This window comes from Dendrobates tinctorius, unplaced genomic scaffold, assembly GCF_039654945.1.
Source record: "Dendrobates tinctorius isolate UK_male_01 unplaced genomic scaffold, ASM3965494v1 ptg000026l, whole genome shotgun sequence".
In the NCBI taxonomy this organism is placed as follows: Eukaryota; Metazoa; Chordata; class Amphibia; order Anura; family Dendrobatidae; genus Dendrobates; species Dendrobates tinctorius.
The window spans coordinates 11,977,085-12,001,836 of NW_027361694.1; the positions used below are offsets into that span (position 1 = coordinate 11,977,085).

The window sequence follows — 24,752 nt, forward strand, 5'->3', positions numbered from 1 at the left end:
TCTGTATAACCTCACCACAACACGGATTAGAAGATTTCTGTCAATGTATAATATATGCACAAACCTGCCAATCAGTGGTGTGGCAGGGTTACACATAATCGTTGACTAGGAGGCACAAAACACCTAGTCTTGTAGTGATAATCTCCTGGTAATCAAACAGATTTTATCGACATTGCAACAAGCAGCCCAATAAGTGACACATCTCTGCAATCAGGATCTAAGCCCCTCCATTATGCTGCTCTCAGATAACATAGCAAAAACCTGCTGACAGATTCCCTTTCAAAGATAGGGGTAGGACAAAAGATATAAGCTGAATATATGTCAATTACCACGTTGATGTTCGACGGTGTGTGCTGGGCCACAGGGGGTATGGGCTGCCAGCTGTCACCTTGGTCCCTTATTAGCACGTTACTCGACACGACTCCCACTTTTGAAGCGACTGGGAAGCATACCAGAGAGAGAGACCACTTGGCCTTACACTTGCCTTTATAGCCTCTGTGCTGAACCTAAATTCCTTTCCCTTGCCGCTGCAGCTAAAATGTCCAAAACCTAAGAATGGTCCTAATTCTTTAATAGACTGTCCTAGGGCGGAAGTTTTGGCACCATCAGATCTGGCTGGGCCCCTGCTACACGTTCACCATGTTCTGAGGATTTGAAAATATATACACAATGTATGACTAAGAAGTATAGTATTGTCATAACGTCTTATGGAGTTATGTTTCTGTAATGTTCTAGAAGGTATTTGCAGCTTTAGCAAGACTCCATTGCAAGCAAGCATTTGTCCATTTCTGGGCTAGTCAAGGTGTGAGATCTGTCACTCACAGCCTTTGAGGCTTGGCCCCTCTGTTGAATTAGCTTACACTGAAGAAGGTCTAAGTGTTCTGTTACAGCTGCACACTGAAGGGAGCCTTACATTTTTGTGTATAAGTAAAGGCTTTTTTCTGCCCACTCTTTCATAAAGGCCATCTCTATGGAGTGTATTGTGGTCGTATGTACAGATACTCCAGTCTCTGGGAACGCTGCAGCTCCTTCAGTTACCTTTGGCCTCTGTGCTGCTTCTCTGATAAACCCCTTTGCAACCTCCACCGTACTAGTGCTACGCAGGTCGCTTCCCTCCCTTTGATGTGGGCTCCGGCGGTGAGCCCACATCCTTTCTGGCACATATCAGCTGTTTTGAACAGCTGACATGTGCCTGGAATAGCCGAAGTTGAAATCACGATCCACCCGCGGCTATTAACCCATTAAATGCCACTGTCAAACTCTGGAAACAATTTTTTTTATTGTGAGGACATCATATGGGTTAAAGGTTCACCAGCGATTTCTAATTTTTCCAACAAAACTTTTTTTTTTTTTTTTTTTTTTAGAGACCACCTCACATTTGAAGTGAAGTGACTTTTGGGTACTTTGTCATATTGACCCCCAAAAAGACACGATTCTAAAAACTGCACCCCTCAAGGTGTGCAAAACCACATTCAAGAAGTTTATTAGCCCTTCATGTACTTCATGAAAACTATAACAACGTTGAAGGAAAAAAGTAACATTTAACTTTCTTTTACAAAAAAAATTTACTTTAGACCCAAACTTTATTTTCACAAGGATATCAGGAGAAAATGGACCACATTTGATGTGCAATTTCTCCTGAGTACGTCGATACCTCATCCTTGAGAGAAAGCCACTGTTTGGGCGCATGGCAGGACTCAGAAGGGAGGGAGCACAGTTTAACTTTTTGAACGCAAAATTGGCTGGAATTGATGACAGGCATGTCGGGTTTGGAGACCCCCTGATTAGCCTAAACAGTGGAAACGCCCCAATTCTAACTCCAACCCCAACACACCCCTAACCCCTACACAACCCTAGCCACAGCCCCAACCCTAACCACTGTCCCAACACGAACGGCAAAGAATGGAAAAAAAAAATGTTTTATTATATTATTTTTACCTAACTTAGGGGGTGAACAAAGGGGGATTTGCGTTACTGTTTTATTTTTATTTTGATCACTGTGATAGGGTCTACCACAGTGATCAAAACGAGCCAACAGGAAAAATCTATTGTTGCCGGCAGATCGCGGTGGGCGCAACGCGCCCACCATTTTCTTCCAGGAAGATGACACGGAGGGCTGGGGGACAGAGCAGGTGGGTCCAGCGATGGCGGAGAAAAGAAATTAATATAAAATTGGACCTTTTTTTTTCCGATCGCCATTATTTGGTGAACAATGGCGCTCACAAGACTAGGGACGGTAAAAACTTACCCGAATCATGTTTTCTGTAGTTTTGGCTACCCCCAGATTTTCTGACGCTTGGTGGCGCTATACCCTTATTTCTCAGTGCCGTTAAAAAAAAGCGTCGCAGAGGAATAAGTACCCTTAACTGCTGCTGTTAAAAGTAGTATCAACAGTCATTAAGGGGTTAATGGTGTTGTAGCCTCTGGTTTTCAGAAAAGGTGACAGACCAGGTGACACTTGGATTGCACACAGGTGGACTTCCTTTCACTAAGCACGAGACTTCTGAAGGTAACTGCATCAGAAATTTTTAGGGGCTTCACATCAAAAGGGATGAATACATATGCCTTTTTAAATTTATGCCTACATACCTCATATCAGATGCCTTGTTGTGGAGAAATCATCTTTTATCACTTTATGTAAATTAGCTCTTCCAGGCTCTGGGGAGGAGCTGCCTGGAAGATAATTCTGTCCCAGAACTTATTTTACATGAAGGGGGTGTTACCAGTGTGATATGTAATGACCGCTCTCTGCTCTCCTGATCTCACCGCAGAGCTGTGTGTGATTATAACTGACATATTTGCAGTCTCCTCTTAGCTTCCATCTCACTTTCAGTCAGGGGTGGATTATTGTTGCAATACAGCAGAGCTCAAGAGAGCTGCAAAAATGTTTTTGCAAGAAGACACATTTCATCTCTCCTGTTCTGTTAGTTACTTGTCTCACACTGGTAACGCCCCATTTATTTAAAATAAGCTCTGGAGGCAGAGTTATTAAAGTGATGAAAGAGGATTTCTCAACAACAAGACATCTGATATGAGGCATGCACGTAGGATTTTTTTTCAGCAGTCTATAAACTGTGTGCCCATGTTAATAGTTTAGATGGGTATCTGTCACAACATTTGACCTTTTAAATGCTGGTCTGTTTTACATTTAAAAGTTCTACTTTCACAAGATTGCATTCTTTTAGTTTTAGGAGTTGCCAAATTAGATCTGGAAAAAAGGTATCATGGACAACAGCACAATTACTGTTATTTCTTCCCTCCACCCAAAATTGTTTTAATGGTCAGCTGTCATAAACCGAGGAAATGTGATACTGTTAGAGCTGTTGTAGCAATATATTATATGGAGAAATAGGTATTCAAGTACAGAGCTGCTAAAAATACAATCCTAGCACACTATTACATTTATAGGTGGAGCCGTTTTCTAGTTCCCAGAATTATTTCCTCAAATAAATGCTCAAACAATTCCATATTTTATTTTTTAATGTACAATGACAGATGGAAAATAGTAACAGTCTAATGATAAATCATATGTATCAACATGAAAATGACAAACCACAAAGTTCACACAATGTCTGAAGTGCACCCATACAGGTGTGTGCAGAGCAACCTCCTATCCATAAAATGTTAAGGTTCATGGTGCAGTTATAAAGTAAAACTATCTGAACCAACAATGTGACTAGCTTTTGTTTCCTAATATGGTAAGGAATTGGCTGTGTAGTAAAGATATATATTTTTTATGAAGAACAGGACAAACCACAAGTCTCTTTTAAAAAGGACTTGGTGCTATGTAAGCAAGTGTAGTAAACATATCAACCCAAAATACTCCGCAGCACTATACAGACACTGAGCCCCAAAGCAGACACGGATGACAATTTAAATTCCCAATCACTATGCATTTGATGTCTGGGACATAACCAGTGCTTGTGTATGAATCAATGTGCACAGCCAACCATTCTCTACTATAGTCAGTGATAAATTTGGACTACTACACGAGTATGGAGATCCAGCTGTATCACCAATTCTGTAGGGTGGAGCTAAGCAATGGCCTAAAACATAACCATCTTTTAGAGTAACAGTTTGGTTTTTAGGCACTTTTATGTTTGCGCCAAATTATAGATTTTGCTCCATTTTTAAGCTAGTTTTTTTTCAGTCCTTGCATTTGTTTATTTCCTCAATATTGTGGGATTGGTTTTCATTATCCAGATATATTTGGGCCAAATCATCTTTTTGAAATGTCACAAAAGCATACTGAAATATTTGCACAAATTACGGGATCTTTGCAAATTCATCAAATAGTTTTGTATACACCGTATTTATCAAAATAAAATATGCCAGAATCCCAGCATTAGTTGCAAAAAAAACAAAACAAAACCACTTATGCATGACTTGCACCCTTTTTTGTGTGATTTAGACACTTTTTAAAGACTTGCCCAACTGGGATGTGTGGTCTAATGTGATGCACATTTTTGGTACAAAGTAAGCCAACAAACAGGTGAAATAAATGTAGACGAGACAGGATTAGAGTTCACAGACGTAAAATTAGACAGATTTATAAACAGCATGAACCTTTGGAGCAGTTTAAGTTTGCACTAAGAATTAGACAGCTCTGATAAATCTACCCTTTGTGCGCCATTTTTATGAATATGAGGCAAAATATGCCAGTGCAAACAAAAAAAAAAAAAAAGAAATGATGATGAACTGAGGCCAAAATATGAAGAGAGCCTGAAAGTTAATGAGAAACTCTGAAAACTTAACAGAAACAAGACACGGTTTACATTACTGCATGAGTCCTGGCTTATGTGCATAGCTCTTAAGAAATGTTTTTTATGATTCCAATGACATCGCACATTTATACTTGACCTGTGCAAGTTGGCTGCTTACCTAAATAAATACATAATTAACTTCCACATCACACAATGTAAGGCTGGGTTCATGGGATATATAGAAAATGACTGTATTCGCAACACACATAAATTAAAGCTTGGTAAAGATTCTCCCAAAAAAAAAAAAAAAAAAAAAAAAGTGTTCTTAGGAAAAAAAAAACAAAAAACCCACACCCACAGTGGTACATGCAGCATATAATACAAAAGAAATAAATAATACAGTAAGAAATCTGTTCAGTTATGTTCTACATCTACCAGAGTGTAGCAGTGAACAGTCCGGACCTGTGTAAAACCTTGACGTAAAAAGATATAAAGAGGTGCACAATATACAGAATATACAGGAGGGCTCATCAGGACAAGATCTTGACGGCTCTGCACTCATCCTGACCCCTTAATAATAAATAGGAAAAGTAATGTGGGGTCACCTTACAAATATTCCTATCTGGAAAACCTCTATTATTGTACATTTTCTAAGGTCTTTTTCCTGCCTGAAAAGTCAGGAGATGTCCATCCAATTTGTATCAGGTGTAGAGATCTGGTACGCTCTATAGACCGGTCACATTTGCCTCTTGTTTGCCTGCTGCTCCAGCTTTCGTTTCAGCAAACTGTAGTTCTCCTTAGTCCCAGAGGCAGACGGATCTAACTTCATTGAAATTTCATAGTATTTCTTGGCTAAGTCAAGACGCCCCCATCGATGGTAAAGCACGGCTGAAATATATACACGTTATAATAGTGAATGCAAAACTCTGATCAAATGGCACACTTACTCCTTGAATGGGTAATCTTGCCTTTAACATTTATTCCTTATTCACTGTATGATTTGTGTGATCTGGCCGCTGGGATGCCCACAAATCAGTTAGGGCTCATACTCACTGGCGATAAAATCGGATGATTGCAATCCGATTTTAAATCGGATTGCACTCTGACCAATGTTAGTGAATGGGTGACATCTCACTTGCGATTTTTTTTCTCATCCAAAATCGGTCTGAGAAAAAAATTGCAGCATGCTGCGATTTGCAGTGATTTTCGCCAATACAAGTCAATGGGTGCGATTAAAAAAAGGACCAAAAACAGACCATCTGTTTTCCATCCATTTTAAACGGATAACATTACCATTCTGTGGTATAGAACACTGTAAATGGTCCTGTAAATGACTGTAGAAAAATAGTTGCTGGGAAAAAAAAATGGATTGCAAACGGATGTGAAACGGATAGAAAACGGATGGAAAGAATAAAAATTGCATAGAAATCGCATGACACTGGCATAACACTCCACCCTTTTTTACAGTCCAGAAATCAGACCTTTTTTTAATCACCAATGGGTATGAGGCCTAAGATGGGAAACTGTGGTCCATTATGTAAATGACTGCAGCAGTAATCAAGTCTGTGCACTGCTGCCCCATTCAAAGTCTAGAGCAGTGACGGAAATGGCCAAGCCATACATTGTTCTTTGAGACAGATTTTACAAATGATGGGATTAAAATGCACAGTTGACGTTCTATGAGCCATGCATTTATTTTGTTGCCACAAAAATATTTTCAAATGTAATAATAATAATAATAATAATAATAATAATAATAATAATAATAATAATAATAATAAATAAAAAAGGCAAATTGGGTATAAAAACAAATAAGTACAATATGTGAAAATAATGTCCACCTCTCAAAGCCCGTGTGAACCCTATCTAAGGGTATCTTAACACAGAGGAAAAATGAAAATGCCGACAGTTGCCACAAAAAACACACACAAAAAAAGGAATTACACATTACTATGGATCCTGTTTCTGTGCATTTTTTATTTTTTTTTACGCTGCTCAACTTCCTTGATCTCACAAGATAAAAAAAATGTGTAAAATCCTGAAAGAATTTACATTTTGCTTATAAAAATAAAAATACACCACAGGTCTAAAAAAGGAAAAATTCTACACAAAAAACACTCCAGTTTGCTTTCTTTGCTCCCCAAAAATTGAGTGGAAAAACGGTATGTGCGAATAAGGTTTTTATTTGTGTGGTTTGCCTCATTTTACTTTTGTAGCACGAGCCATGTTCGTCAAACTCCCTGGTACAATGTGTAAGTGAAGCTATGATGAATGCTGAGAAGCGCAGTGTGTATGTAGCCTAATGAGATGTACTACATAGACTGCTGAGCTCGATGGCTTCAATTAAGAGTGCTATTCAAACACAGCTGCACGGCCAATCTGTAGTCTGCTCCTCTCCTCCTGTCTGTTACATTGTAAGCCTCCAGGGACCGGATCTCATGCTACCTGGATAGGTGCACTGCATTTACATAGAACATCTCTATACAACTAGTATATGAAGTGTCAGAAGTAAACACTCACTGGGTTTGTACTGAGCAGCCTCATCACTGATACTTGTCAGGATATATTGGCCTTTACCCCCTCTCTAATCTGGACAGTTCATAGCTGAATGTTCTACGTTATCAGAACTTCTAACGGAAATGTTAATAATTAACGAAGAAATAGACAAAACTATGACAGTAAAATGTATAACAATAGAAAATTCTCATAAGTGGAGGAATACTATGGAATATGGACACAGTACCATTTTAGCAATATCGGGCATCTGTATAATCTGCCGCCTAATAATACAGGAAATATGTAATAAGTGGAACTAATCATCTCATCAATGGCTCCAAAAAAGAAATATCATGATTGACCTAAGGAGCATCCGTGTTTAACCATGTCCACTTGCTCCACAAGGCTCCTGCCTTTCATGAGCATTTTAACTCAGCGTGCCCTGAAAACTTTGACAGGATTGTGCTATAAGAAAGAGCAGGCCTCAGAGGGGCTCTTTCCATTTTTTAATTCTATTCATGCAGCTCCTAAACAAAGAGTCTGCACAAGGAGGCCTTTACAGTGCTAACAGTCATCTCCTCATAATGGAATGGCTTCACTCCGATAGGTGGGCCTTTTGTGCCGACGGATTTTTGATTGAAATTGATTTTACCCTTTTCAATTACTACACAGTGAGAATGGACTGTTAAACATATGCCTTTTGACGTTTCATTCTTGGCATTGTTTGATAATTAATTTTCCACTCCATCAATAGGAAAAATATCTCGCAGTATATGTGTCGACAGTGTGACAGTTTATTCCGCTTTAAAATGTAAATGACGGACTCGGAAAAAGCTCTTACCCAAATTGCCGTGATAACTTGCAGATGAGGGGTTAGCTTCAATGGCTCTGAGGAACAAACCTTCAGACTCCTAGAATAAAACAATACAAAGTCTGTACAGTTAGTCAGACAAAAAGAAAAAATCTATATGTGTATTATTCATAAAGGAGAGTCTGAATATGCTTTCACTTTTATTTTATCATTTATATCAGCTATATTTATCAAAAACAATATAATATATAATTCTCAACCCAACTCAAAGTGCGTTATGCTGTACACGCATTTATGTGATTATCTGTATTTACTACTCCGTCCTTACTAGCAATAGAACCTTACCCAGCAGACCACAAAAGAACACTGCCCTCATGTGGCCAAAATGTCAGACCAGCGATATTACGGTATGAAATCTACTGTAAAGACTTCCGATTGATAACATAAAAGAACATGTAAAATACACCTTATGGAATAAATGTACTAAAGGACTACAGGAACCAGTAGGAAAGTTATGCCTGTAAATTACAGTACAAAACAGTAAAAAGGAAAGACAAACATGAAAATTAAGGCATATGATCACAGACCAACCTTGTATTTTTGTGCCTTTCCAAGCACATTGGCTAGTGAAAATATAATTGAATGATCATGTGGTAATAGTTTTAAGGCTTCTCTTCCAATAGCTTCTGCTTGAGCTAGATTGCCTAATCATAGGAGAAAAGAAAAATAACTTTGTCAAAACAGATTTCAACACAACATATAACAAGGAGTAAATGATTGGAAATGCATATATTCTGTGTTCAGAAAATGTGCAAAATTAAATTTTATGTTAATACAATTGGCTAATTATTAAAGGGATTATCCAGTTAAAACAAGTCATCAGCTATGTGTTGGTACCTGTACTGATCAGTAGAAACTAGTGATGAGCGAGCGTGCTCTGATAAGGCGCTATCCGAGCACGCTTGTGCGCTAATAGGGTGTCTTTGGCCTAACAAACAGGCAATTCCTGCATGTGTTGCAGCTGTCGGACAGCCATGAGACATGCAGCCATGGTGACCTGAACATAGAGTATCTTTAATGTGCTCGAATACTACTAGCACACAAGTGTGCTCGGATAACACCTTAAAATGAGCACGCTCGCTCATCACTAGTAGAATCGGAAACTTTTATTCCCTTTAGAATAAAGTGACAGCGGGCAAGCGCCATCTGAGGTCTAATGCTGAACACAGTAAATTACAGACTGCCGTGAGGCAAGTAGACCCAAACTAAAGATTCTATGATGATAAAATAGAAAACTTTTAATTTTCAAAATTAATAAATTGTGCTATTTAAAATCACATTGTCTGTATTGATTATTAGATAGTTGTCCTAACTGCTATTTAATTTAAATAAATAAATTTACTTTTTATAGCCTTTTTTACAGAATCGTGATATTATTAGATTCTTCCCCTCTCAATAACGATTCCAATAATCGGTTATCCACTTCCTGTTATAAAACTAACCATTTTAATACTATGTTAATATACGGATAATCTGGTTGTCTTAATTTATGGGGATATCAGGTCTGTAAATCTTGGGATACTACCTTCATATTGTTCTATTCAATAACTCTTGGCATAGAGTGGCCACGGACCACTTTTGGGCATGTGAGTACCAATAGACACTGACTGTATATTTAAAAAGAAAACTGCCTCCCCTTGAATATCACAATTCTAAAAAATGCTATAAAAAGAAAATAAATAGCAGCTAGGACAACTATCTAAGAACCAATACAGACACTGTTATTTTAAATAGCACAATTTATTAATTTTGAAAATAAGTTATATTTTAGCATCACAGAATCTTTAGTTGGGGTCTATTTGCCTCATGGCAATCTGTAAATTAAATTAAACCCTACGCTGATTCATAATTGAACAATTGTGGAAGAACCAATGCTGAACACTGCACTCAGCTTTAGGCCTCTTTCAGACGTCTGTCTCTCCAGTACGTGTAGTAACAGTTTTCACATGTACCGGAGACACTTATACATGTAGATTCATTCAAGTGAATAGGTCTGTGTACATTTCGGTGTGTTTCCACGGACCGTGTGCCCATGCGCAAAATAAGCTGACATGTCAGTTTTTTCTTTTTTTTAACAGCAGCACAGGCTGCATAACCTCCCTCACACGTGCACATGTATAACACACAGAGAGGTCATCCGTGTGACACGCACTGGCGCCTGAGAAGCAGCAGTACAGTTAGCGCTGTTCCCCGGCACTGGATGCTGAAGACTGCTCTCATCATTCTCCCCTGCTCTGCCGGCAATCAGCACGAGCTGAGGAGAATGAGGAGTGTTATATTCAACTGATAACAGTGACAGCAGGCAGTGGCTGATGGGACTATTACTCCCATCAGCCAACACCTGCTGCCGCTAATATTAATTAGAGCAGGCGGAGGCTAATGGGAGCATTCATCACCCATCACCTGCCCTATAAAGAAACTTAAAAAAGTTGTGAGTTACTCTGTATTTTTGATAACCAGCCAGGCAAAACTCACAACTGTCAGCTTCAGCAAGGGTGGTTATCAAGAATAGAGGGGTCCCCATGTTTTTTCTCAATTTAAATAAAAAAAAACGGCATGGTGTCCCCTCATTTTTGACAACCAGCCTTGCTAAAGGAGACAGCTGGGTGCTGGTATTCTCAGGCTGGTAAGGGTCCATGGATATTAACCCCCCCAACCTTAAAATACCAGCCCGCAGCCGCCCAGAAAAGGCACATCTATTAGATGCGCCAATTCTGGCGCCTTGCCTGACTCTTCCCACTTGCCCTTAGCGGTGGCAACTGGGGTTCATATTTGTGGGGTTGATGTCACCTTTGTATTGTCTGGTGACATCTAGCCCACAGCTTAGTAATGGAGAAGCGTCTATAAGACACCTATCCATTACTAATCACAGCAAGTATAAAGTATTTTATTTGAAATTGAAACAAAACATACTTTTTCATTTTTATTTAAAAATAAAGACATATATACTCACCTAACGCCCATTGCATTGAATCCCCTGTCTCCTGTAATAAAACCAAAATAATAATAAAAAAAAAAAATATATACACCTCACCTGTCCGATGTTCTGTCCCACACCGTAATCCATGTCTGGGGATTAATAGTTTTCAACCTGGACGGTACCAAGATGCGACCATCCAGGCTGAGAAACCCTGATGAATGAGCTGCTGCGAGCCAGGGCCGAACTGCCTTTTGGCAAATGCCAGAAGGGCCTGTCTGGTCCTGGGATGCCTTGTCTGCTATGTTGTTAGCAGAATCTGTGTCCTTAAGACACCCATACTGTTAAGTGTGGTGACAGAGCACAAAGTCACTGACTGTCACTTACTCCAGCAGGCCACTGCTTACTCCAGCAGGCCACAGGTATCATTAGAAATATTGGTCTTGAAGTAAATCTTGCTTCCTCTATCCAAGGTAATATTAGTAATATATCCCCATCTGGTGTATGGCGACAGGGCCTGTGTGACTTCAAATTCCTGGGCTGAATTTCAGCCCCAGTCCGTACCAGCTGCGAGCTCAGCCTCAGTGACTAGCAGTGACCTCATCGAGATTACCACTGGTCACTGAGGCGGTGTTCCCAGCCAGGCTCAACTGCAGTGACCTCAGCACCCTGAGAAAAAGTCACCGAGTTCACCGCAGTTCAGCTCAGTGAATTCACCAAAGATCTTTGAAGTACAGGAGCTTGGTGGGCCAATCATTTACCTACATCTTCCCACCTGCTTGGTTTCCATCTATCTCCTCCCTTCTCTGGCCCTATGAAGCCAGAGCTCTCAATGTAAAAAAAAAAAAAAAAAAAAAAAAAGTGGGGTGGAGATTGAGGGAAAACAAGCAGGTGGGAAGGTGTATATAAATGATTGGCCCTGCCGTGAAGCACCAACAGGCAGGACTTAGTGTGAACAGTCATCCAGTGCTGGCAGAGTCCTATTAATGAGTTTACATGGCAAGATCCAAGCCCTATGGTTCCCGGACGTATTTTCTAACTATTTTTGCCAGGCTTCGAGTTGTACGGCCTGTGGTGTAAGCAGCATGAATCAGCTGACAGTTTCCCTTCAAATATTCCTACACACAATAAAATAACGATAAGGTATGCTTATTTATGTTCCTAGGACCAGCACTGGAAGTTGTGGAAACTTCATTACCAGTCATCACTAATGACTGGAACTCAAGTACAGTATGGCTGCTAACACCATCATAAGGTGAGAACTAAATAAGAGATTAAATCAAGTCTACAATGCAAAGCAAACCCCTATGCAAGATCAGCTGATACATAATAAAAATGCTTATAAGCTTTAAAACATTCTATTACTCAGGTATAATCTGGACTAATGGAATGGCATACCTGTATTATCAAGCAGTATGATCATGTTATTCCAAGCTAAACTGTGCTGTGGCTTCAAAAATGTGGCATTTCTCCAGGCATTGAGTGCATCCATATCTCTGTTTAAATCTGCATACTGAAATCAAAGAGGAAAAAAAAAAAAAAGTATAATATGTTATATACACAGAATCTTGAAAAACTAACAGCAACAAAACTTTTCTGTGAGCACGTCAATCTTCGGTATGTCTGTGTAGCCATTCTTATCGAAGTCTATAAAGACCGTACTAAGTTGTTTTCCTGACAGGAGATATATTAAATCTATTAAGACCCACTTAAGAACGTGCATCCTCATAAGAACGGTTCTGATTGATTTAACGAATTTAGGTGCTCCTAATCCGATGCTGATATAAAGTCCATCAATATACTCTTAGAAAACATTTCTTATATAACATTTAAACAAAATTGTTTTTGTCCGCTTTTAAAATTTTTGCTGTTCCGTTTGTTATGAGAACCAGAAATAGTGGTCTACTTAACACCGTACTTTATTTTTGTAGAGCTTATGCATTTTTGACCTGGTGACTTTTTTTTTTTTTTTTAATTTTAGACTTACTTGAACATATAGCTATTAACCTGATATTGTACCCCCAATGTACAACCTACAGTGGCTTGTGAAAGCATTCACCCCCATTGGCTTTTTACCTACCGTATTTTTCAGACCATAAGATGCACTTTTTTTCCTGCAAACTTGGGAGGAAAGTGTGGGTGCATCTTATGGTCGTAATGTAGCATGTGGGGAGGGGACAGCGGTGGGGAGGGGACAGCGGTGGAGTGGGATCGCAGGAGGCAGGAAAGGCGCTGGGGAAACCACGTGGTCCCGATACTTAAAGTGAAGTGAATATTCATCAGCCGCTTCCCCGCCCACCTGTCAGCTGAGCAGTGAGCGGGGAGCAGCAAATGACAGACCTACATGGCTTCCCCAGCGGCTGGATTACTGCAGCAGCTGGGGAGACCTGTGTCTGGTGGAGAAGGGGCAGGAGCAGAGTGCAGCAGGAGGGATCGCATACCTGACAGGCAGGGGCTGTGCTGATGATGCTGAATGCTCCTGTGGAGGACCTGTGGTGAGGTCATGAACAGGGCGGGCTGGAGCATCACATGACAGCACAATGCCCTGCCTCTTCATGATGTCACCACAGGTCCTGCAGACACCGACCTACAAACAGTGCAGCTTCCTCTTACATGACCTGTGGGGAGGTCATAAGAAGGAGGGCACTGTGCGGCCATGGGATGCTGCATTACCTCACCATAGTGTGGCTGGCTGGCTGCAGAACCTGCACTGAGCACAGTGAGCAGCAGCCTGTACAAGAAAGAATTAAAAGTTAGGAATAACAGCACATAAAAATCACTCTGCCATCCTGTGGTGAACTATAACTATCATCATGTCCTGCTGATCTTATGGCATGCTGGTAGTTATAGTTCTCCCATGGGATCATAAAGCAGCACTCCAGTGTTATTTTTCAGTGCTGGAGTGGTGCTTTAAATATCAGCCCTGTGCCCCCATTCTTATACCTTCCAGCGTCTTCATATAGTACTTTACAGACACCACAATAGCACCATCTTCTATCCGTAGCTTCCAACATATACCATTATATATATTAACACCACATATAATAGTATGTTATTAAATATTTTACCACATTTTTTTGCTTCAAATTTATTTTTCCCTATTTTCCACCTCTAAAACCTCGGTGCGTCTTATAGTCCGGTGCGTCTTACAGTCCGAAAAATACGGTATTTTGTTACATTACAACCTGTGTTTAAATATTTTTGTAATCCAGTTTATGTATGATGCATCAGCACTAAAAGTGAAGTGAGAAAAATAGACAAATTAAATGGATCAAATAACTAAAAATTGCCATGTACATCTGTATTCACCACTTTTGCTATAAAGCCCCTAAAAATGAATGATGCAAGCAATTACCTACATAAGTCAAATGTGTAGTGAAAGGAAGTCCACCTGTGTGCAAGCTAAGTGTTAGATGCTCTGTCAGTATATACACACCTTTTCTGAAAGGCCACAGAGGCTGCAACACAATTAAACAAGTGGCACCACTAACCAAACAACACCACGAAGACCAGGAAAATCTCCGAACAAGTCAGGACAAAGTTGTTGAAAAGTACAAGTCAGGGTTGGGTAATAAAAAAATATCCAAATCTCTGACGATACCCAGAGCACCATCAAATACATTATCATCAAATGGAAATAATATGGTACCACAACAAACCTGCCAAGAAAAAGCAGTCTTCCAAAACTATCAGCCTGGGCAAGGAGGACATTAATCAGAGAGGCAACACAGAGAGAAAACGTAACCCTGAAGGAGCTGCAAAGTTTCCAAGTAGAGACTGGAGTATCTGTCCATACAACCAGAATAAGCCGTACACTCAATAGAGGTGAAAATCCAGGTTGTGAGATAGCAAAACATGAAAAAATGTCAAGGGTGGGGGGTTTTAATACTATTGCAACTAAGTTAACATGAGTTGTAACTTAGCTGGACATGCAAAACTGAAAAGCAGTAAAGTTATGCCCTTTGTTCCATTATTCCTGCAACTACTGGAATGAATGCGATTAATTGATAAACTCTTGCACGTAGCAATGAACTTTGGATGGGGTTTCAAGTGTTCAGTCACCCTCAATAAAAAATTAACTAACTACAGGCAAGTCCTAATCAGAATTAATCCGTTCAATTGAAACTTCCTGTTCAGACGGTAACACCTTTTCTTTAAAAAGTAACGTGAATTTGAAATAATACTTAGAAATACCCAACCAAGTAGGATTGTAAACAGATTAAACCACAAGCGATGTAATGACGCATGAAATGAATTCTTGGTAATAGAAATATGGTTTATCAGTAGCAAGAACACATTGTTAATCTTCCACTAACAATAGAGAAGGAAGTTGTGGATCACTGCACATATACAATACAGATAACTAGGGATAAGGCATCTATAGAGTTCTGGGCTAGATCAAATAGCACAGATGCCAGCCAAGTCCTTTTCAACAATCTCCATAAGGCTGCATTCACACATCTGTGTCTACAGTCACACTCATGTAAAACGGACTGTTTTTTTTTTCGCATGGGTCAGCCATGTTGCAGTTGCTTTTTGTTTATCAGTTCTTAAAAACTGCATTGAGTAGACTGTCTGAACTGTTTGTAATACATTAACTCTGAACAATGGATTAGTTATAAAAAAGGATGCAACAGATGAAGTTCTGAAGTAAAAAAGTATGAGGCAGATTCATTAAACTGTCTAAACGGAAACCTGTCTTGATTGAATATGAAATGAAAGCTGCATAGCAATTGGTGGCTATAGGCAAAAAAGACCATTTATCTCTATGCTGATGACACCCAATTATACGCTTCTTCTCCTGACATCACGCCAGCCTTTCTAGAAAACACCGGCGATTGTCTAAACGCTGTGTCTAACATCATGTCCTCACTATATCTGAAACTGAACCTGTCAAAGACTGAACTCCTGGTGTTTCCTCCCTCTACTAATGTACCTATACCCGACATTGCCATTTCTGTGTGTGGTTCCACTATTACTCCCCAGCAACAGGCCCGCTGTCTTGGGGTCATACTTGATTCCGAGCTTTCCTTTGCACCCCACATTCGATCACTGGCTCGCTCTTGTCATCTGCACCTCAAAAACATTTCTAGAATTCGACCTTTTCTTACCTTTGACTCTGCAAAAACTCTTACTGTTTCTCTTATTCATTCTCGTCTCGACTATTGTAACTCTCTTCTAATCGGTCTCCCTCTTACCAAACTCTCCCCTCTCCAATCTGTCTTGAATGCTGCAGCCAGGATCATATTCCTCACCAATCGTTACACCGATGCCTCTACCTTGTGCCAGTCATTACACTGGCTACCCATCCACTCCAGAATTCAGTATAAACTTATTACCCTCACTCACAAAGCCCTCCATGGCTCAGCACCACCCTACATCTCCTCCCTTGTTTCAGTATACCACCCTACCCACGCCCTCCGTTCTGCTGATGACCTGAGGTTAGCATCCTCAATAGTCAGAACCTCCCACTCCCGTCTCCAAGACTTTACACGTGCCACGCCAATTCTTTGGCATGCACTTCCCAGGTCAATACGATTAGTCCCCAATCCCCACAATTTTAAGCATGTCCTGAAAACGCATTTATTCAGACTGGCCTACCACCCCAACACATTAACCTAATCTATCCCTGTGTGGCAGAGCCAAAAGTTTTACCATAACCAGGTTCCCCGCATCATTCTCCCACATGCTTTATGCATCCATTAGCCCTCTGCGTCCGTACTGTCACACACCTAACATTATGGCTGGTCCATACAATCAGCGCAACTGTTACCACCCACCTTTCGTGTCTACCTCTTTCCTCATAGACTGTAAGCTTGCGAGCAGGGCCCTCTTTCCTCTTGGTATTTGTTATAATCTACTGTATGTGATTATTGTTATGCTGTAATGTCTATTGTCTGTACAAATCCCCTCTGAAATGCAAAGTGCTGCGGAATATGTCGGCGCTATAAAAATAAAATTTATTATTATTTTTATACAGTATCATAAATCTGACCCTAGATATTCAGTTTTTCAGCTGTGTTTAACACATTTACATTGATTTTAATGCATGACAATAAGACATGGTTTGAGTTTCACAATCATCGTTTAAAACTGATTTACGGTAATTTTGAGACAATGGGGGCCACATTCATTATTTCCTTTGTGCCTTTTGCTTTGTTGAGTTTTTAGTGTTTTGCACCATTTATTTTGTTTACACCAAATTCATCTTTCCATTTGCACCTTTTTTTTTTAGTCTATTTTATGTGTGTTTTATATGGGCTTCCTCTTCCTTTAGATCGGCGCCGTTATTGTGAGGGCCTGATTACTGCCACTACCTCCGGATCAGCCAGCTACGGCTGGCCAGGAGCATAGTCTAAGAGGCACTGACCAGTATAATGCATTGCAATGCTTGTGCATTGTAATGCATTATACCAGCGATCAAACTAGAAAAAGTAAAAAAGTTTAAAAAAAAAGTTTAAAAAAATCATAACATGCAAAAAAAAAAAATTAAACCAATGAATAGTATATTTAAGTAAATGAAAAAAAAAATTTGGTATCGCAGCGTCCAGATCAACCCAACCTATAAAACACACTGTTTAACACCTTCAGTGAAGTCCGTAAAAAATTTGAAAAAATAAACAAACATGTAAAAAAAAAATAAATAAAAAGTATGCTTTTTCATCGTACTGGCCAAAAAAAGTGGAAGATGATGTTTAAAATACAAGCTGCCATACCAGGGTTCCTGTGTAAATCTCTGAAATACATGATTCAGGCGGAACCCTCGGCAGAAGACTCTGGGTACTACAATGTAGGGATGAGCAGATCCGTGGAAGTTTGGGTTCTGGTACCGAACTTGAACCTCATTGAAATCAAATCAATGATGTCCCGAACTTCGAATCGGGAAAATTCTCTCTCTTTCATTGTTTCTGAAAACCTCCCAAAAATCTCCACAGGACCAGGGAAGAAATATCAAAAGTGCAATCAAATAATCCCTTTAAAAATATGAAACTTTAATAAATTGAGGTAAAAAACACCCCCCTAGTACAATAACACAATTAACAAACACTATACAATAATAACCTACGATAGCCCTACACTAGCCTGCTATCCCTTCCTGACAGTGGAGGTTGGCACCCTAAAAAGATACGATTTGGCGCCCCCACTCCGCGGCGGCTGTCCCAGACTCGCCCTAAATGACCCTTATAAACTACAGGTGGGAAAACAATAAGCAAATAAAAGAGATGAAAGATAGTGCTTAATATAATACCCAGGCTATTAATGTACAATATTTAAAAGACAGGCTATTACATGTAAACATAGAGAAACCTCTTGTATAAAAAATAGATAGCAGCAAGCCTTGTCTTTTTGAGTATTAATAGACCACAGAAAATATAGATTCCATAAGCTACCAGTAGATAGTGGCAGTCTTGTTTTTTGGGTATTAATAGACTACAGAAAACAGATTCCATATGCATTATCAAATAAAGCCAAAAAACCTCTCTGCAGTAAAATCAGACAAGCACAGACAAGAGGTAAAAATGTATTTATTGGATTAATATTTTTTTAAAACATGTTTTTGTTCTTTATTCTGTGATTTCTTTTAAATATTTTTAAAATTTTTAAATAGCTTGTTTTTACTCTTTTTTTTTTTTTTACATTGTCCCAGGGTGGGACATCAACTTTCAGTGCCCTGATCGCTGATCTAATATTCTGCATGCTTTTGAATTGTAGAGCATTAGAACAGTGCATCAGAGGCAGGGAGGAGGTATGTTAGCTCCTGCTCTCACCAGAAGCCTACAGGCCACCGTCCCAGGGTCAACACCGTGACCATCTCTCGGCCCGGGGTCACTATGGAGTCCATCGGCACAATGAGATAACAATCGTGTTGTGCCGATGGGAGCAGAGAGGGAGTGCTCTCCCCCCGGGATACCCATTGATGTCACTGTCAAAGCTGACACCCACATTTGATTGCAGTGGCAAGCGTGAGCCCGCGCTATTGTGAAGCAGTATATGTACAGCGGCTTGTGGGGACACAGCGTCATACATATACGGCACATGTTGGTAAGGATTAATAGTCATCGTCAAGTTTTCTCTTTTCTGCCTCTCAATTTCTGTAGTGATAAATTACTTTTTTTCAATCATGTAACTGTATGAAGCCTTGTTTTCTGCAACAGAAATTTTATTTCTATTTTGGGGTACTTTTGGAACTACTGGTTTTAAATGTGATTTTATGACAAACTTGACACTGAACTTTAGATGGGTTATTGTGGCGGTGGCTAACCAAATACATTGATGTAGACTTAGTAACACTAATCCCCTGACAACTAGTGACAGTGGGTGGTGATGAAGGTGTTAAATCTAGTGCTTTTTTTAACTAGGTAATAGAGTACATAATGCTACTATGAATATGTAAAACTATATAAAGTATAAAATGGAAAAAAAAAAAAAAAAAATCAGCAGCACTATATAGGGTAGTACAAGCAGTGTGTTTCACGGAGTTAAAGGGCCAGGGGTTTTATGGCACAATTATGAAATGTTTAAAGTCAATCCCATTTTAACCCTTAGCAGTCGCATAAATAAAGTTTGTTTGACTTATCAGTTTGTATACGTCAAAAGAACTTCAAATCATTAGAAACTATACACCATAAAGTTTTTTTTGAAAAAAAAAAGTAAATTTATTTTTCAAATTAACAGAAGAAATGTGCCGATAGTTCCCTGAACATGGCCACAAAAAAAAAAAAATCATCAGTGTATTTGGTATTTGGTATCGTTAGGTCAGTGCTAAGGCAAGCAGTGTGCAGGAGAATGGAACAAGGGAAAAACGTCCCGCTCATATGTCTGTATATTTTATGCAACACTTTTTCCTGCCAACACTACTGCGTATTTGCAGAAGATTTTTGTGCATCAAAAACGAGTGTGTGCACGTAGCCTTAGGCTACTTTCACACATCAGGTTTTCGGCGTCAGGCGCGATCCGGCGTCGTGCCGGAATGCCGGATCCGGCAAATGTTTTGTAAAACCTGATGTGCCGGATCCGGTTTTCTGCCGGATCCGTCTTGTTCTTGACAGACAAAACCGGATCCGTCTCATCCGGTTCATCCGTTTTTCTATCCGTTTTTTCGACGGATTACGCCGGATCCGGTTTTTAAAATTGACCCTTGTGGCCTTCCGAACGGGATTGGCTACTGGAAAACTAGATATAGCATGTTCCTACAGCCCTTCTTTGACAGGTTGTAGAGAAGAAAGTGCAGTTTGGAGAGAAGAGCAAGTTACTGGCGAAGATGGATGTTGTCATTGGAAATATTACCACTAGAAGTTCTGTGACGGTTTCAGGGACAATTTTCCACTATACTTTATGTCACCTCAAGGCAGAGTACACTGGGATGACAGAGTGTGAGAGATTTTTGCCCTAAACTTGTGTACCTTCTGGACCAACAGTATATACCTTTGCCAACCAAAGTTGGCTATCTTGTCATGGTCTTACTATTTTTAGCTTTAGGCCACAGGTGTGTACCTGGTTGTGTTTTATGCAAAGTATTTCACCTTTTAACAAAAGTTGTGTACATTGTTAGGAAATCACCAACAATAAACACAACTTTTTAGGTGAAATACTTTGCTTCAAACACAACCAGGAACACAACTGTGGCAAAAAGCTAAAATTTACCCACAGTTATATACCTGGTTTTGAATACCTTTTTACCTTTGAAATACCCTATATTTAACCTTTTTTTTAAACATAGTTCGCCGCAGAAAGAAAAGACAGACAACCATTGTGAAACGATAATTTAACTTTTATTTAAAATTTTTTATTTTTTTTTTTAAATTTTTTAAAATGCAAATAACTTTTTTAATAAAGGTTTTAAACCCAATGGGCATTTTTATTAAAAAACACACATTACAATTCTGTGTATTGTGGGGTGGAAATACTGCTGGAGGGGCTGCGGGACACTTCGACACTGGGTGTGTGGAGAGAGGACTGGGATCGTGGTGGGGAAGGAACAGTTAGAGGTGAAGGTGTGGAAAAAACTACAGAATGGGTGGACATGTGGGAAGCAGAAGAGGTGGTGGGTGGTGGAGTGGAGGGTTGGGCAGGGACTGTAGGAGCAGATGATGTTGATGGAAAGTGGTACGGGGAAGGAGTTTGGTACGGGGAAGGAGTTTGGTACGGGGAAGGAGTTTGGTACGGGGAAGGAGTTTGGTACGGGGAAGGAGTTTGGTACGGGGAAGGAGTTTGGTACGGGGAAGGAGTTTGGTACGGGGAAGGAGTTTGGTACGGGGAAGGAGTTTGGTACGGGGAAGGAGTTTGGTACGGGGAAGGAGTTTGGTACGGGGAAGGAGTTTGGTACGGGGAAGGAGTTTGGTACGGGGAAGGAGTTTGGTACGGGGAAGGAGTTTGGTACGGGGAAGGAGTTTGGTACGGGGAAGGAGTTTGGTACGGGGAAGGAGTTTGGTACGGGGAAGGAGTTTGGTACGGGGAAGGAGTTTGGTACGGGGAAGGAGTTTGGTACGGGGAAGGAGTTTGGTACGGGGAAGGAGTTTGGTACGGGGAAGGAGTTTGGTACGGGGAAGGAGTTTGGTACGGGGAAGGAGTTTGGTACGGGGAAGGAGTTTGGTACGGGGAAGGAGTTTGGTACGGGGAAGGAGTTTGGTACGGGGAAGGAGTTTGGTACGGGGAAGGAGTTTGGTACGGGGAAGGAGTTTGGTACGGGGAAGGAGTTTGGTACGGGGAAGGAGTTTGGTACGGGGAAGGAGTTTGGTACGGGGAAGGAGTTTGGTACGGGGAAGGAGTTTGGTACGGGGAAGGAGTTTGGTACGGGGAAGGAGTTTGGTACGGGGAAGGAGTTTGGTACGGGGAAGGAGTTTGGTACGGGGAAGGAGTTTGGTACGGGGAAGGAGTTTGGTACGGGGAAGGAGTTTGGTACGGGGAAGGAGTTTGGTACGGGGAAGGAGTTTGGTACGGGGAAGGAGTTTGGTACGGGGAAGGAGTTTGGTACGGGGAAGGAGTTTGGTACGGGGAAGGAGTTTGGTACGGGGAAGGAGTTTGGTACGGGGAAGGAGTTTGGTACGGGGAAGGAGTTTGGTACGGGGAAGGAGTTTGGTACGGGGAAGGAGTTTGGTACGGGGAAGGAGTTTGGTACGGGGAAGGAGTTTGGTACGGGGCAGGTTGCTGGAAGTGGGGAGATGACTGGTACTGGGGAGGTTGCTGGTACTGGGGAGGTTGCTGGTATGTAGTAGGAGGGGGAGGATGAAAAGTGGCTGGAGGGGGTGCAGATGTAATAGGAGGGGGAGGATGGAAAGTGGCTGGAGGGGGTGCAGGTGGAGGAACTACAGTGGTGGGAGGTGGAGGTTGGGAGGTAACCTGCTGTAGAGCACCGTGGCACGAATGCATTACATGCATCTGCTGGGCAGGAGAGAGCGTTTCCATGCGCTCCACAACAGACCTGAAAAAGGTGTGGTTTGGCGAAGATCTTGCTTCTGAATGCATGGTTTGCAGAAGTGTCTTCACCTCCAGAATGCTGGAGTTGATCTGCTGAAAGCCTGCGGAGATTTGCTCTGACAAGACTTTGAGACAGTTCTGGAAAGATGCATTCAGATGCAATAACTCTTGCGCATAACTCTTTTCCTGACCCCTCTGCCGCTGCCGCCCAGTACCCGCAGGTGTACTAGAGGCGGCAGGGGCAGAAGGGTGGGGTAAAGGGAAAGCGATCTCCTCACCAGCAGCTTCATGTAATGTAGGCGGCCACGATGCTCCTGTGCTGGTGGATGGGACAGATGGGTCGAATGTGTGGGAAGGCAGGGAAGGTGCAGATGTACCGGGGCGGTCGAAGTGTCCCTCGGTGCCGGTCTCCTCAGGGATCGCCTCAGAAGGGTCCAATCGTGCAGGCTCCCGAGTGCTGCTCACCGTGCTGTGGAATAAAGAGAAAAAAAAACAATTAAAATACTGACATGGTATGGCCCTGGCTGAAAAAAAAAAGTTACATCTTTTTCACATGTGGTGTGTAATATTTACCTTCTGGTGAGCATTGTTTCCCGGAGGAACGACAGGGCTTGTGCGTACTTGTACTTGCTCCTGTGTCCTTCAGATCCACTCGGGGCCCGCATCTCTTTATTGAACTCCTTCTTGAAACGATCCCTCACAGACCGCCACCGATTCACAATTCTGTTCCCTGAAACGAGAAAGGAGTGGTTAGTATACAACATCAGTGTTTCACAAACTCCAGTCCTCATGGTCCCCATGGGTCATGTTTTCAGGATTTCAATAGTAAATAGAAATCCTGAACACATGATCCGTGGGGACCACGAGGACTGGAGTTCGGGAAACACTGGTTTACATCAAGCAACCGTTACTGTATATACTTACGCTCTTTAATCTGGTCCCGAGCTTCGAGGTCCTCCCAGCGGCCCACAAGGAGAGAACAGATTTCCTCCCAGAGTCGTCGGGTAATGATCAGGTCAGCGTGGCGGCGGTCAGCCATATTCCAGAGCGGCTCCCTTTCTCTGACGAGATCGATGAGGCGGTCCACATCAATCCCTCCATCCTCACCGTCAGAGTCGGGAGCACGCTGTGAAGGCTGTTAAAGAAAAAGACAAAAATAACATAATTAGCCTCCACAAAAGAAATGAAATAAAAAGTGCCAAAAAACAAAGCAAAAATATTTATACTTACACGCTGGTGACCGCCGCGTTGCTGTCGCCGACGACCCTGGGAGGCACTGCGAGGACCTCTTGGCCGAGCACCAGATTGGGAAGACTAGAGAAGAAAACAAAAAATGTTATGAGTTTGGATGTAGGCATTTGTTTGCTGTGTGTGGTCTGCAGAACATTGTTTTCTATGTGTTGTGTGTAGTGTGATGTTGTGTTTCTGCGTTTGATGCAAAAAACTTATGAATTGTGAGCCCACTCCAAGCGTCTGTCCACCCCTTCCTTCTTCTTCTGGGAGCTCCTCTTCATCTTGTGATTCCTGTTTTGAAATAAAAGGCAATGAATAGACATATATTACAGAGATGATGGATTTTGGAAATAAAAACTTACCGTCAAACGCTGACGATGCGAGGGAGGGCTCCCAGAAGAAGATGTGCTGTCCTGTTGATGGCCAGACTCCATGGCTGTGGGTATTGCTGCTGCCAGTGATGCCATTTCTGCTGCTGCTGCTGCTGCATCTCTTTGGCGGCTGTTGAATAAAGAGAAACAAAGGGCCAATGAATATCTTGATATTCCATGGCCCTAGTTTGGAGGAATGGGGGATTTGATAATTACCGTCTCTCATCTGCTTCTGGACTCCCCTCCCGTTCAGCATGCTGCTCCATTTGGGGTGGTGCTGCTGCTGCTGCTGCTGCATCTCTTTGGCGGCTGTTGAATAAAGAGAAACAAAGGGCCAATGAATATCTTGATATTCCATGGCCCTAGTTTGGAGGAATGGGGGATTTGATAATTACCGTCTCTCATCTGCTTCTGGACTCCCCTCCCGTTCAGCATGCTGCTCCATTTGGGGTGTTGCTGATGGTGCTGCTGCTGATGTCTGCTGCCTTCTCCTGCGCCTGGTTGCTGTCTTGGGTGGCATGTTGGGTGTGGCTGAGGGTCCCATTGTCTTGCTTTTATATATCTCCTGTGGGCAGAGCTACTGAGCATGCTCAGACCAAAAAAACCGGATCCGGCCACCGGATCCGGCTTTCGCCGGATCCGGCGCATTGCGGCGCTCATAGGCTTTCATTGTGTGAAAAAGCCGGACGCGCCGGATCCGGCGTGTCCGGCTTTTTCGCCGGAGACAAAAAACGTTACAGTAG

General features: G+C 41.5%; 1 protein-coding gene across 2 annotated transcripts in view; it reads right to left on the reverse strand.

Moving 5' to 3' along the window:
• The window catches only part of TMTC4 (transmembrane O-mannosyltransferase targeting cadherins 4), a 190,988-nt gene that overhangs the window by 60,975 nt on the left and 105,261 nt on the right, over window positions 1-24,752 (reverse strand). Inside the window, exons 15-18 of one of the 2 annotated variants that reach the window (XM_073569505.1) lie at window positions 12,386-12,500; window positions 8,602-8,714; window positions 8,041-8,110; window positions 3,450-5,591 (exon numbers count right to left, since the gene is read on the reverse strand). In XM_073569505.1, coding sequence (XP_073425606.1) covers window positions 5,440-5,591; window positions 8,041-8,110; window positions 8,602-8,714; window positions 12,386-12,500 — 450 coding nt within the window. In that variant the 3' untranslated portion in view covers window positions 3,450-5,439. Of the gene's footprint in view, window positions 1-3,449; window positions 5,592-8,040; window positions 8,111-8,601; window positions 8,715-12,385; window positions 12,501-24,752 lie in introns of those variants that run through there. The other variant, XM_073569507.1, reaches the window with a different exon arrangement.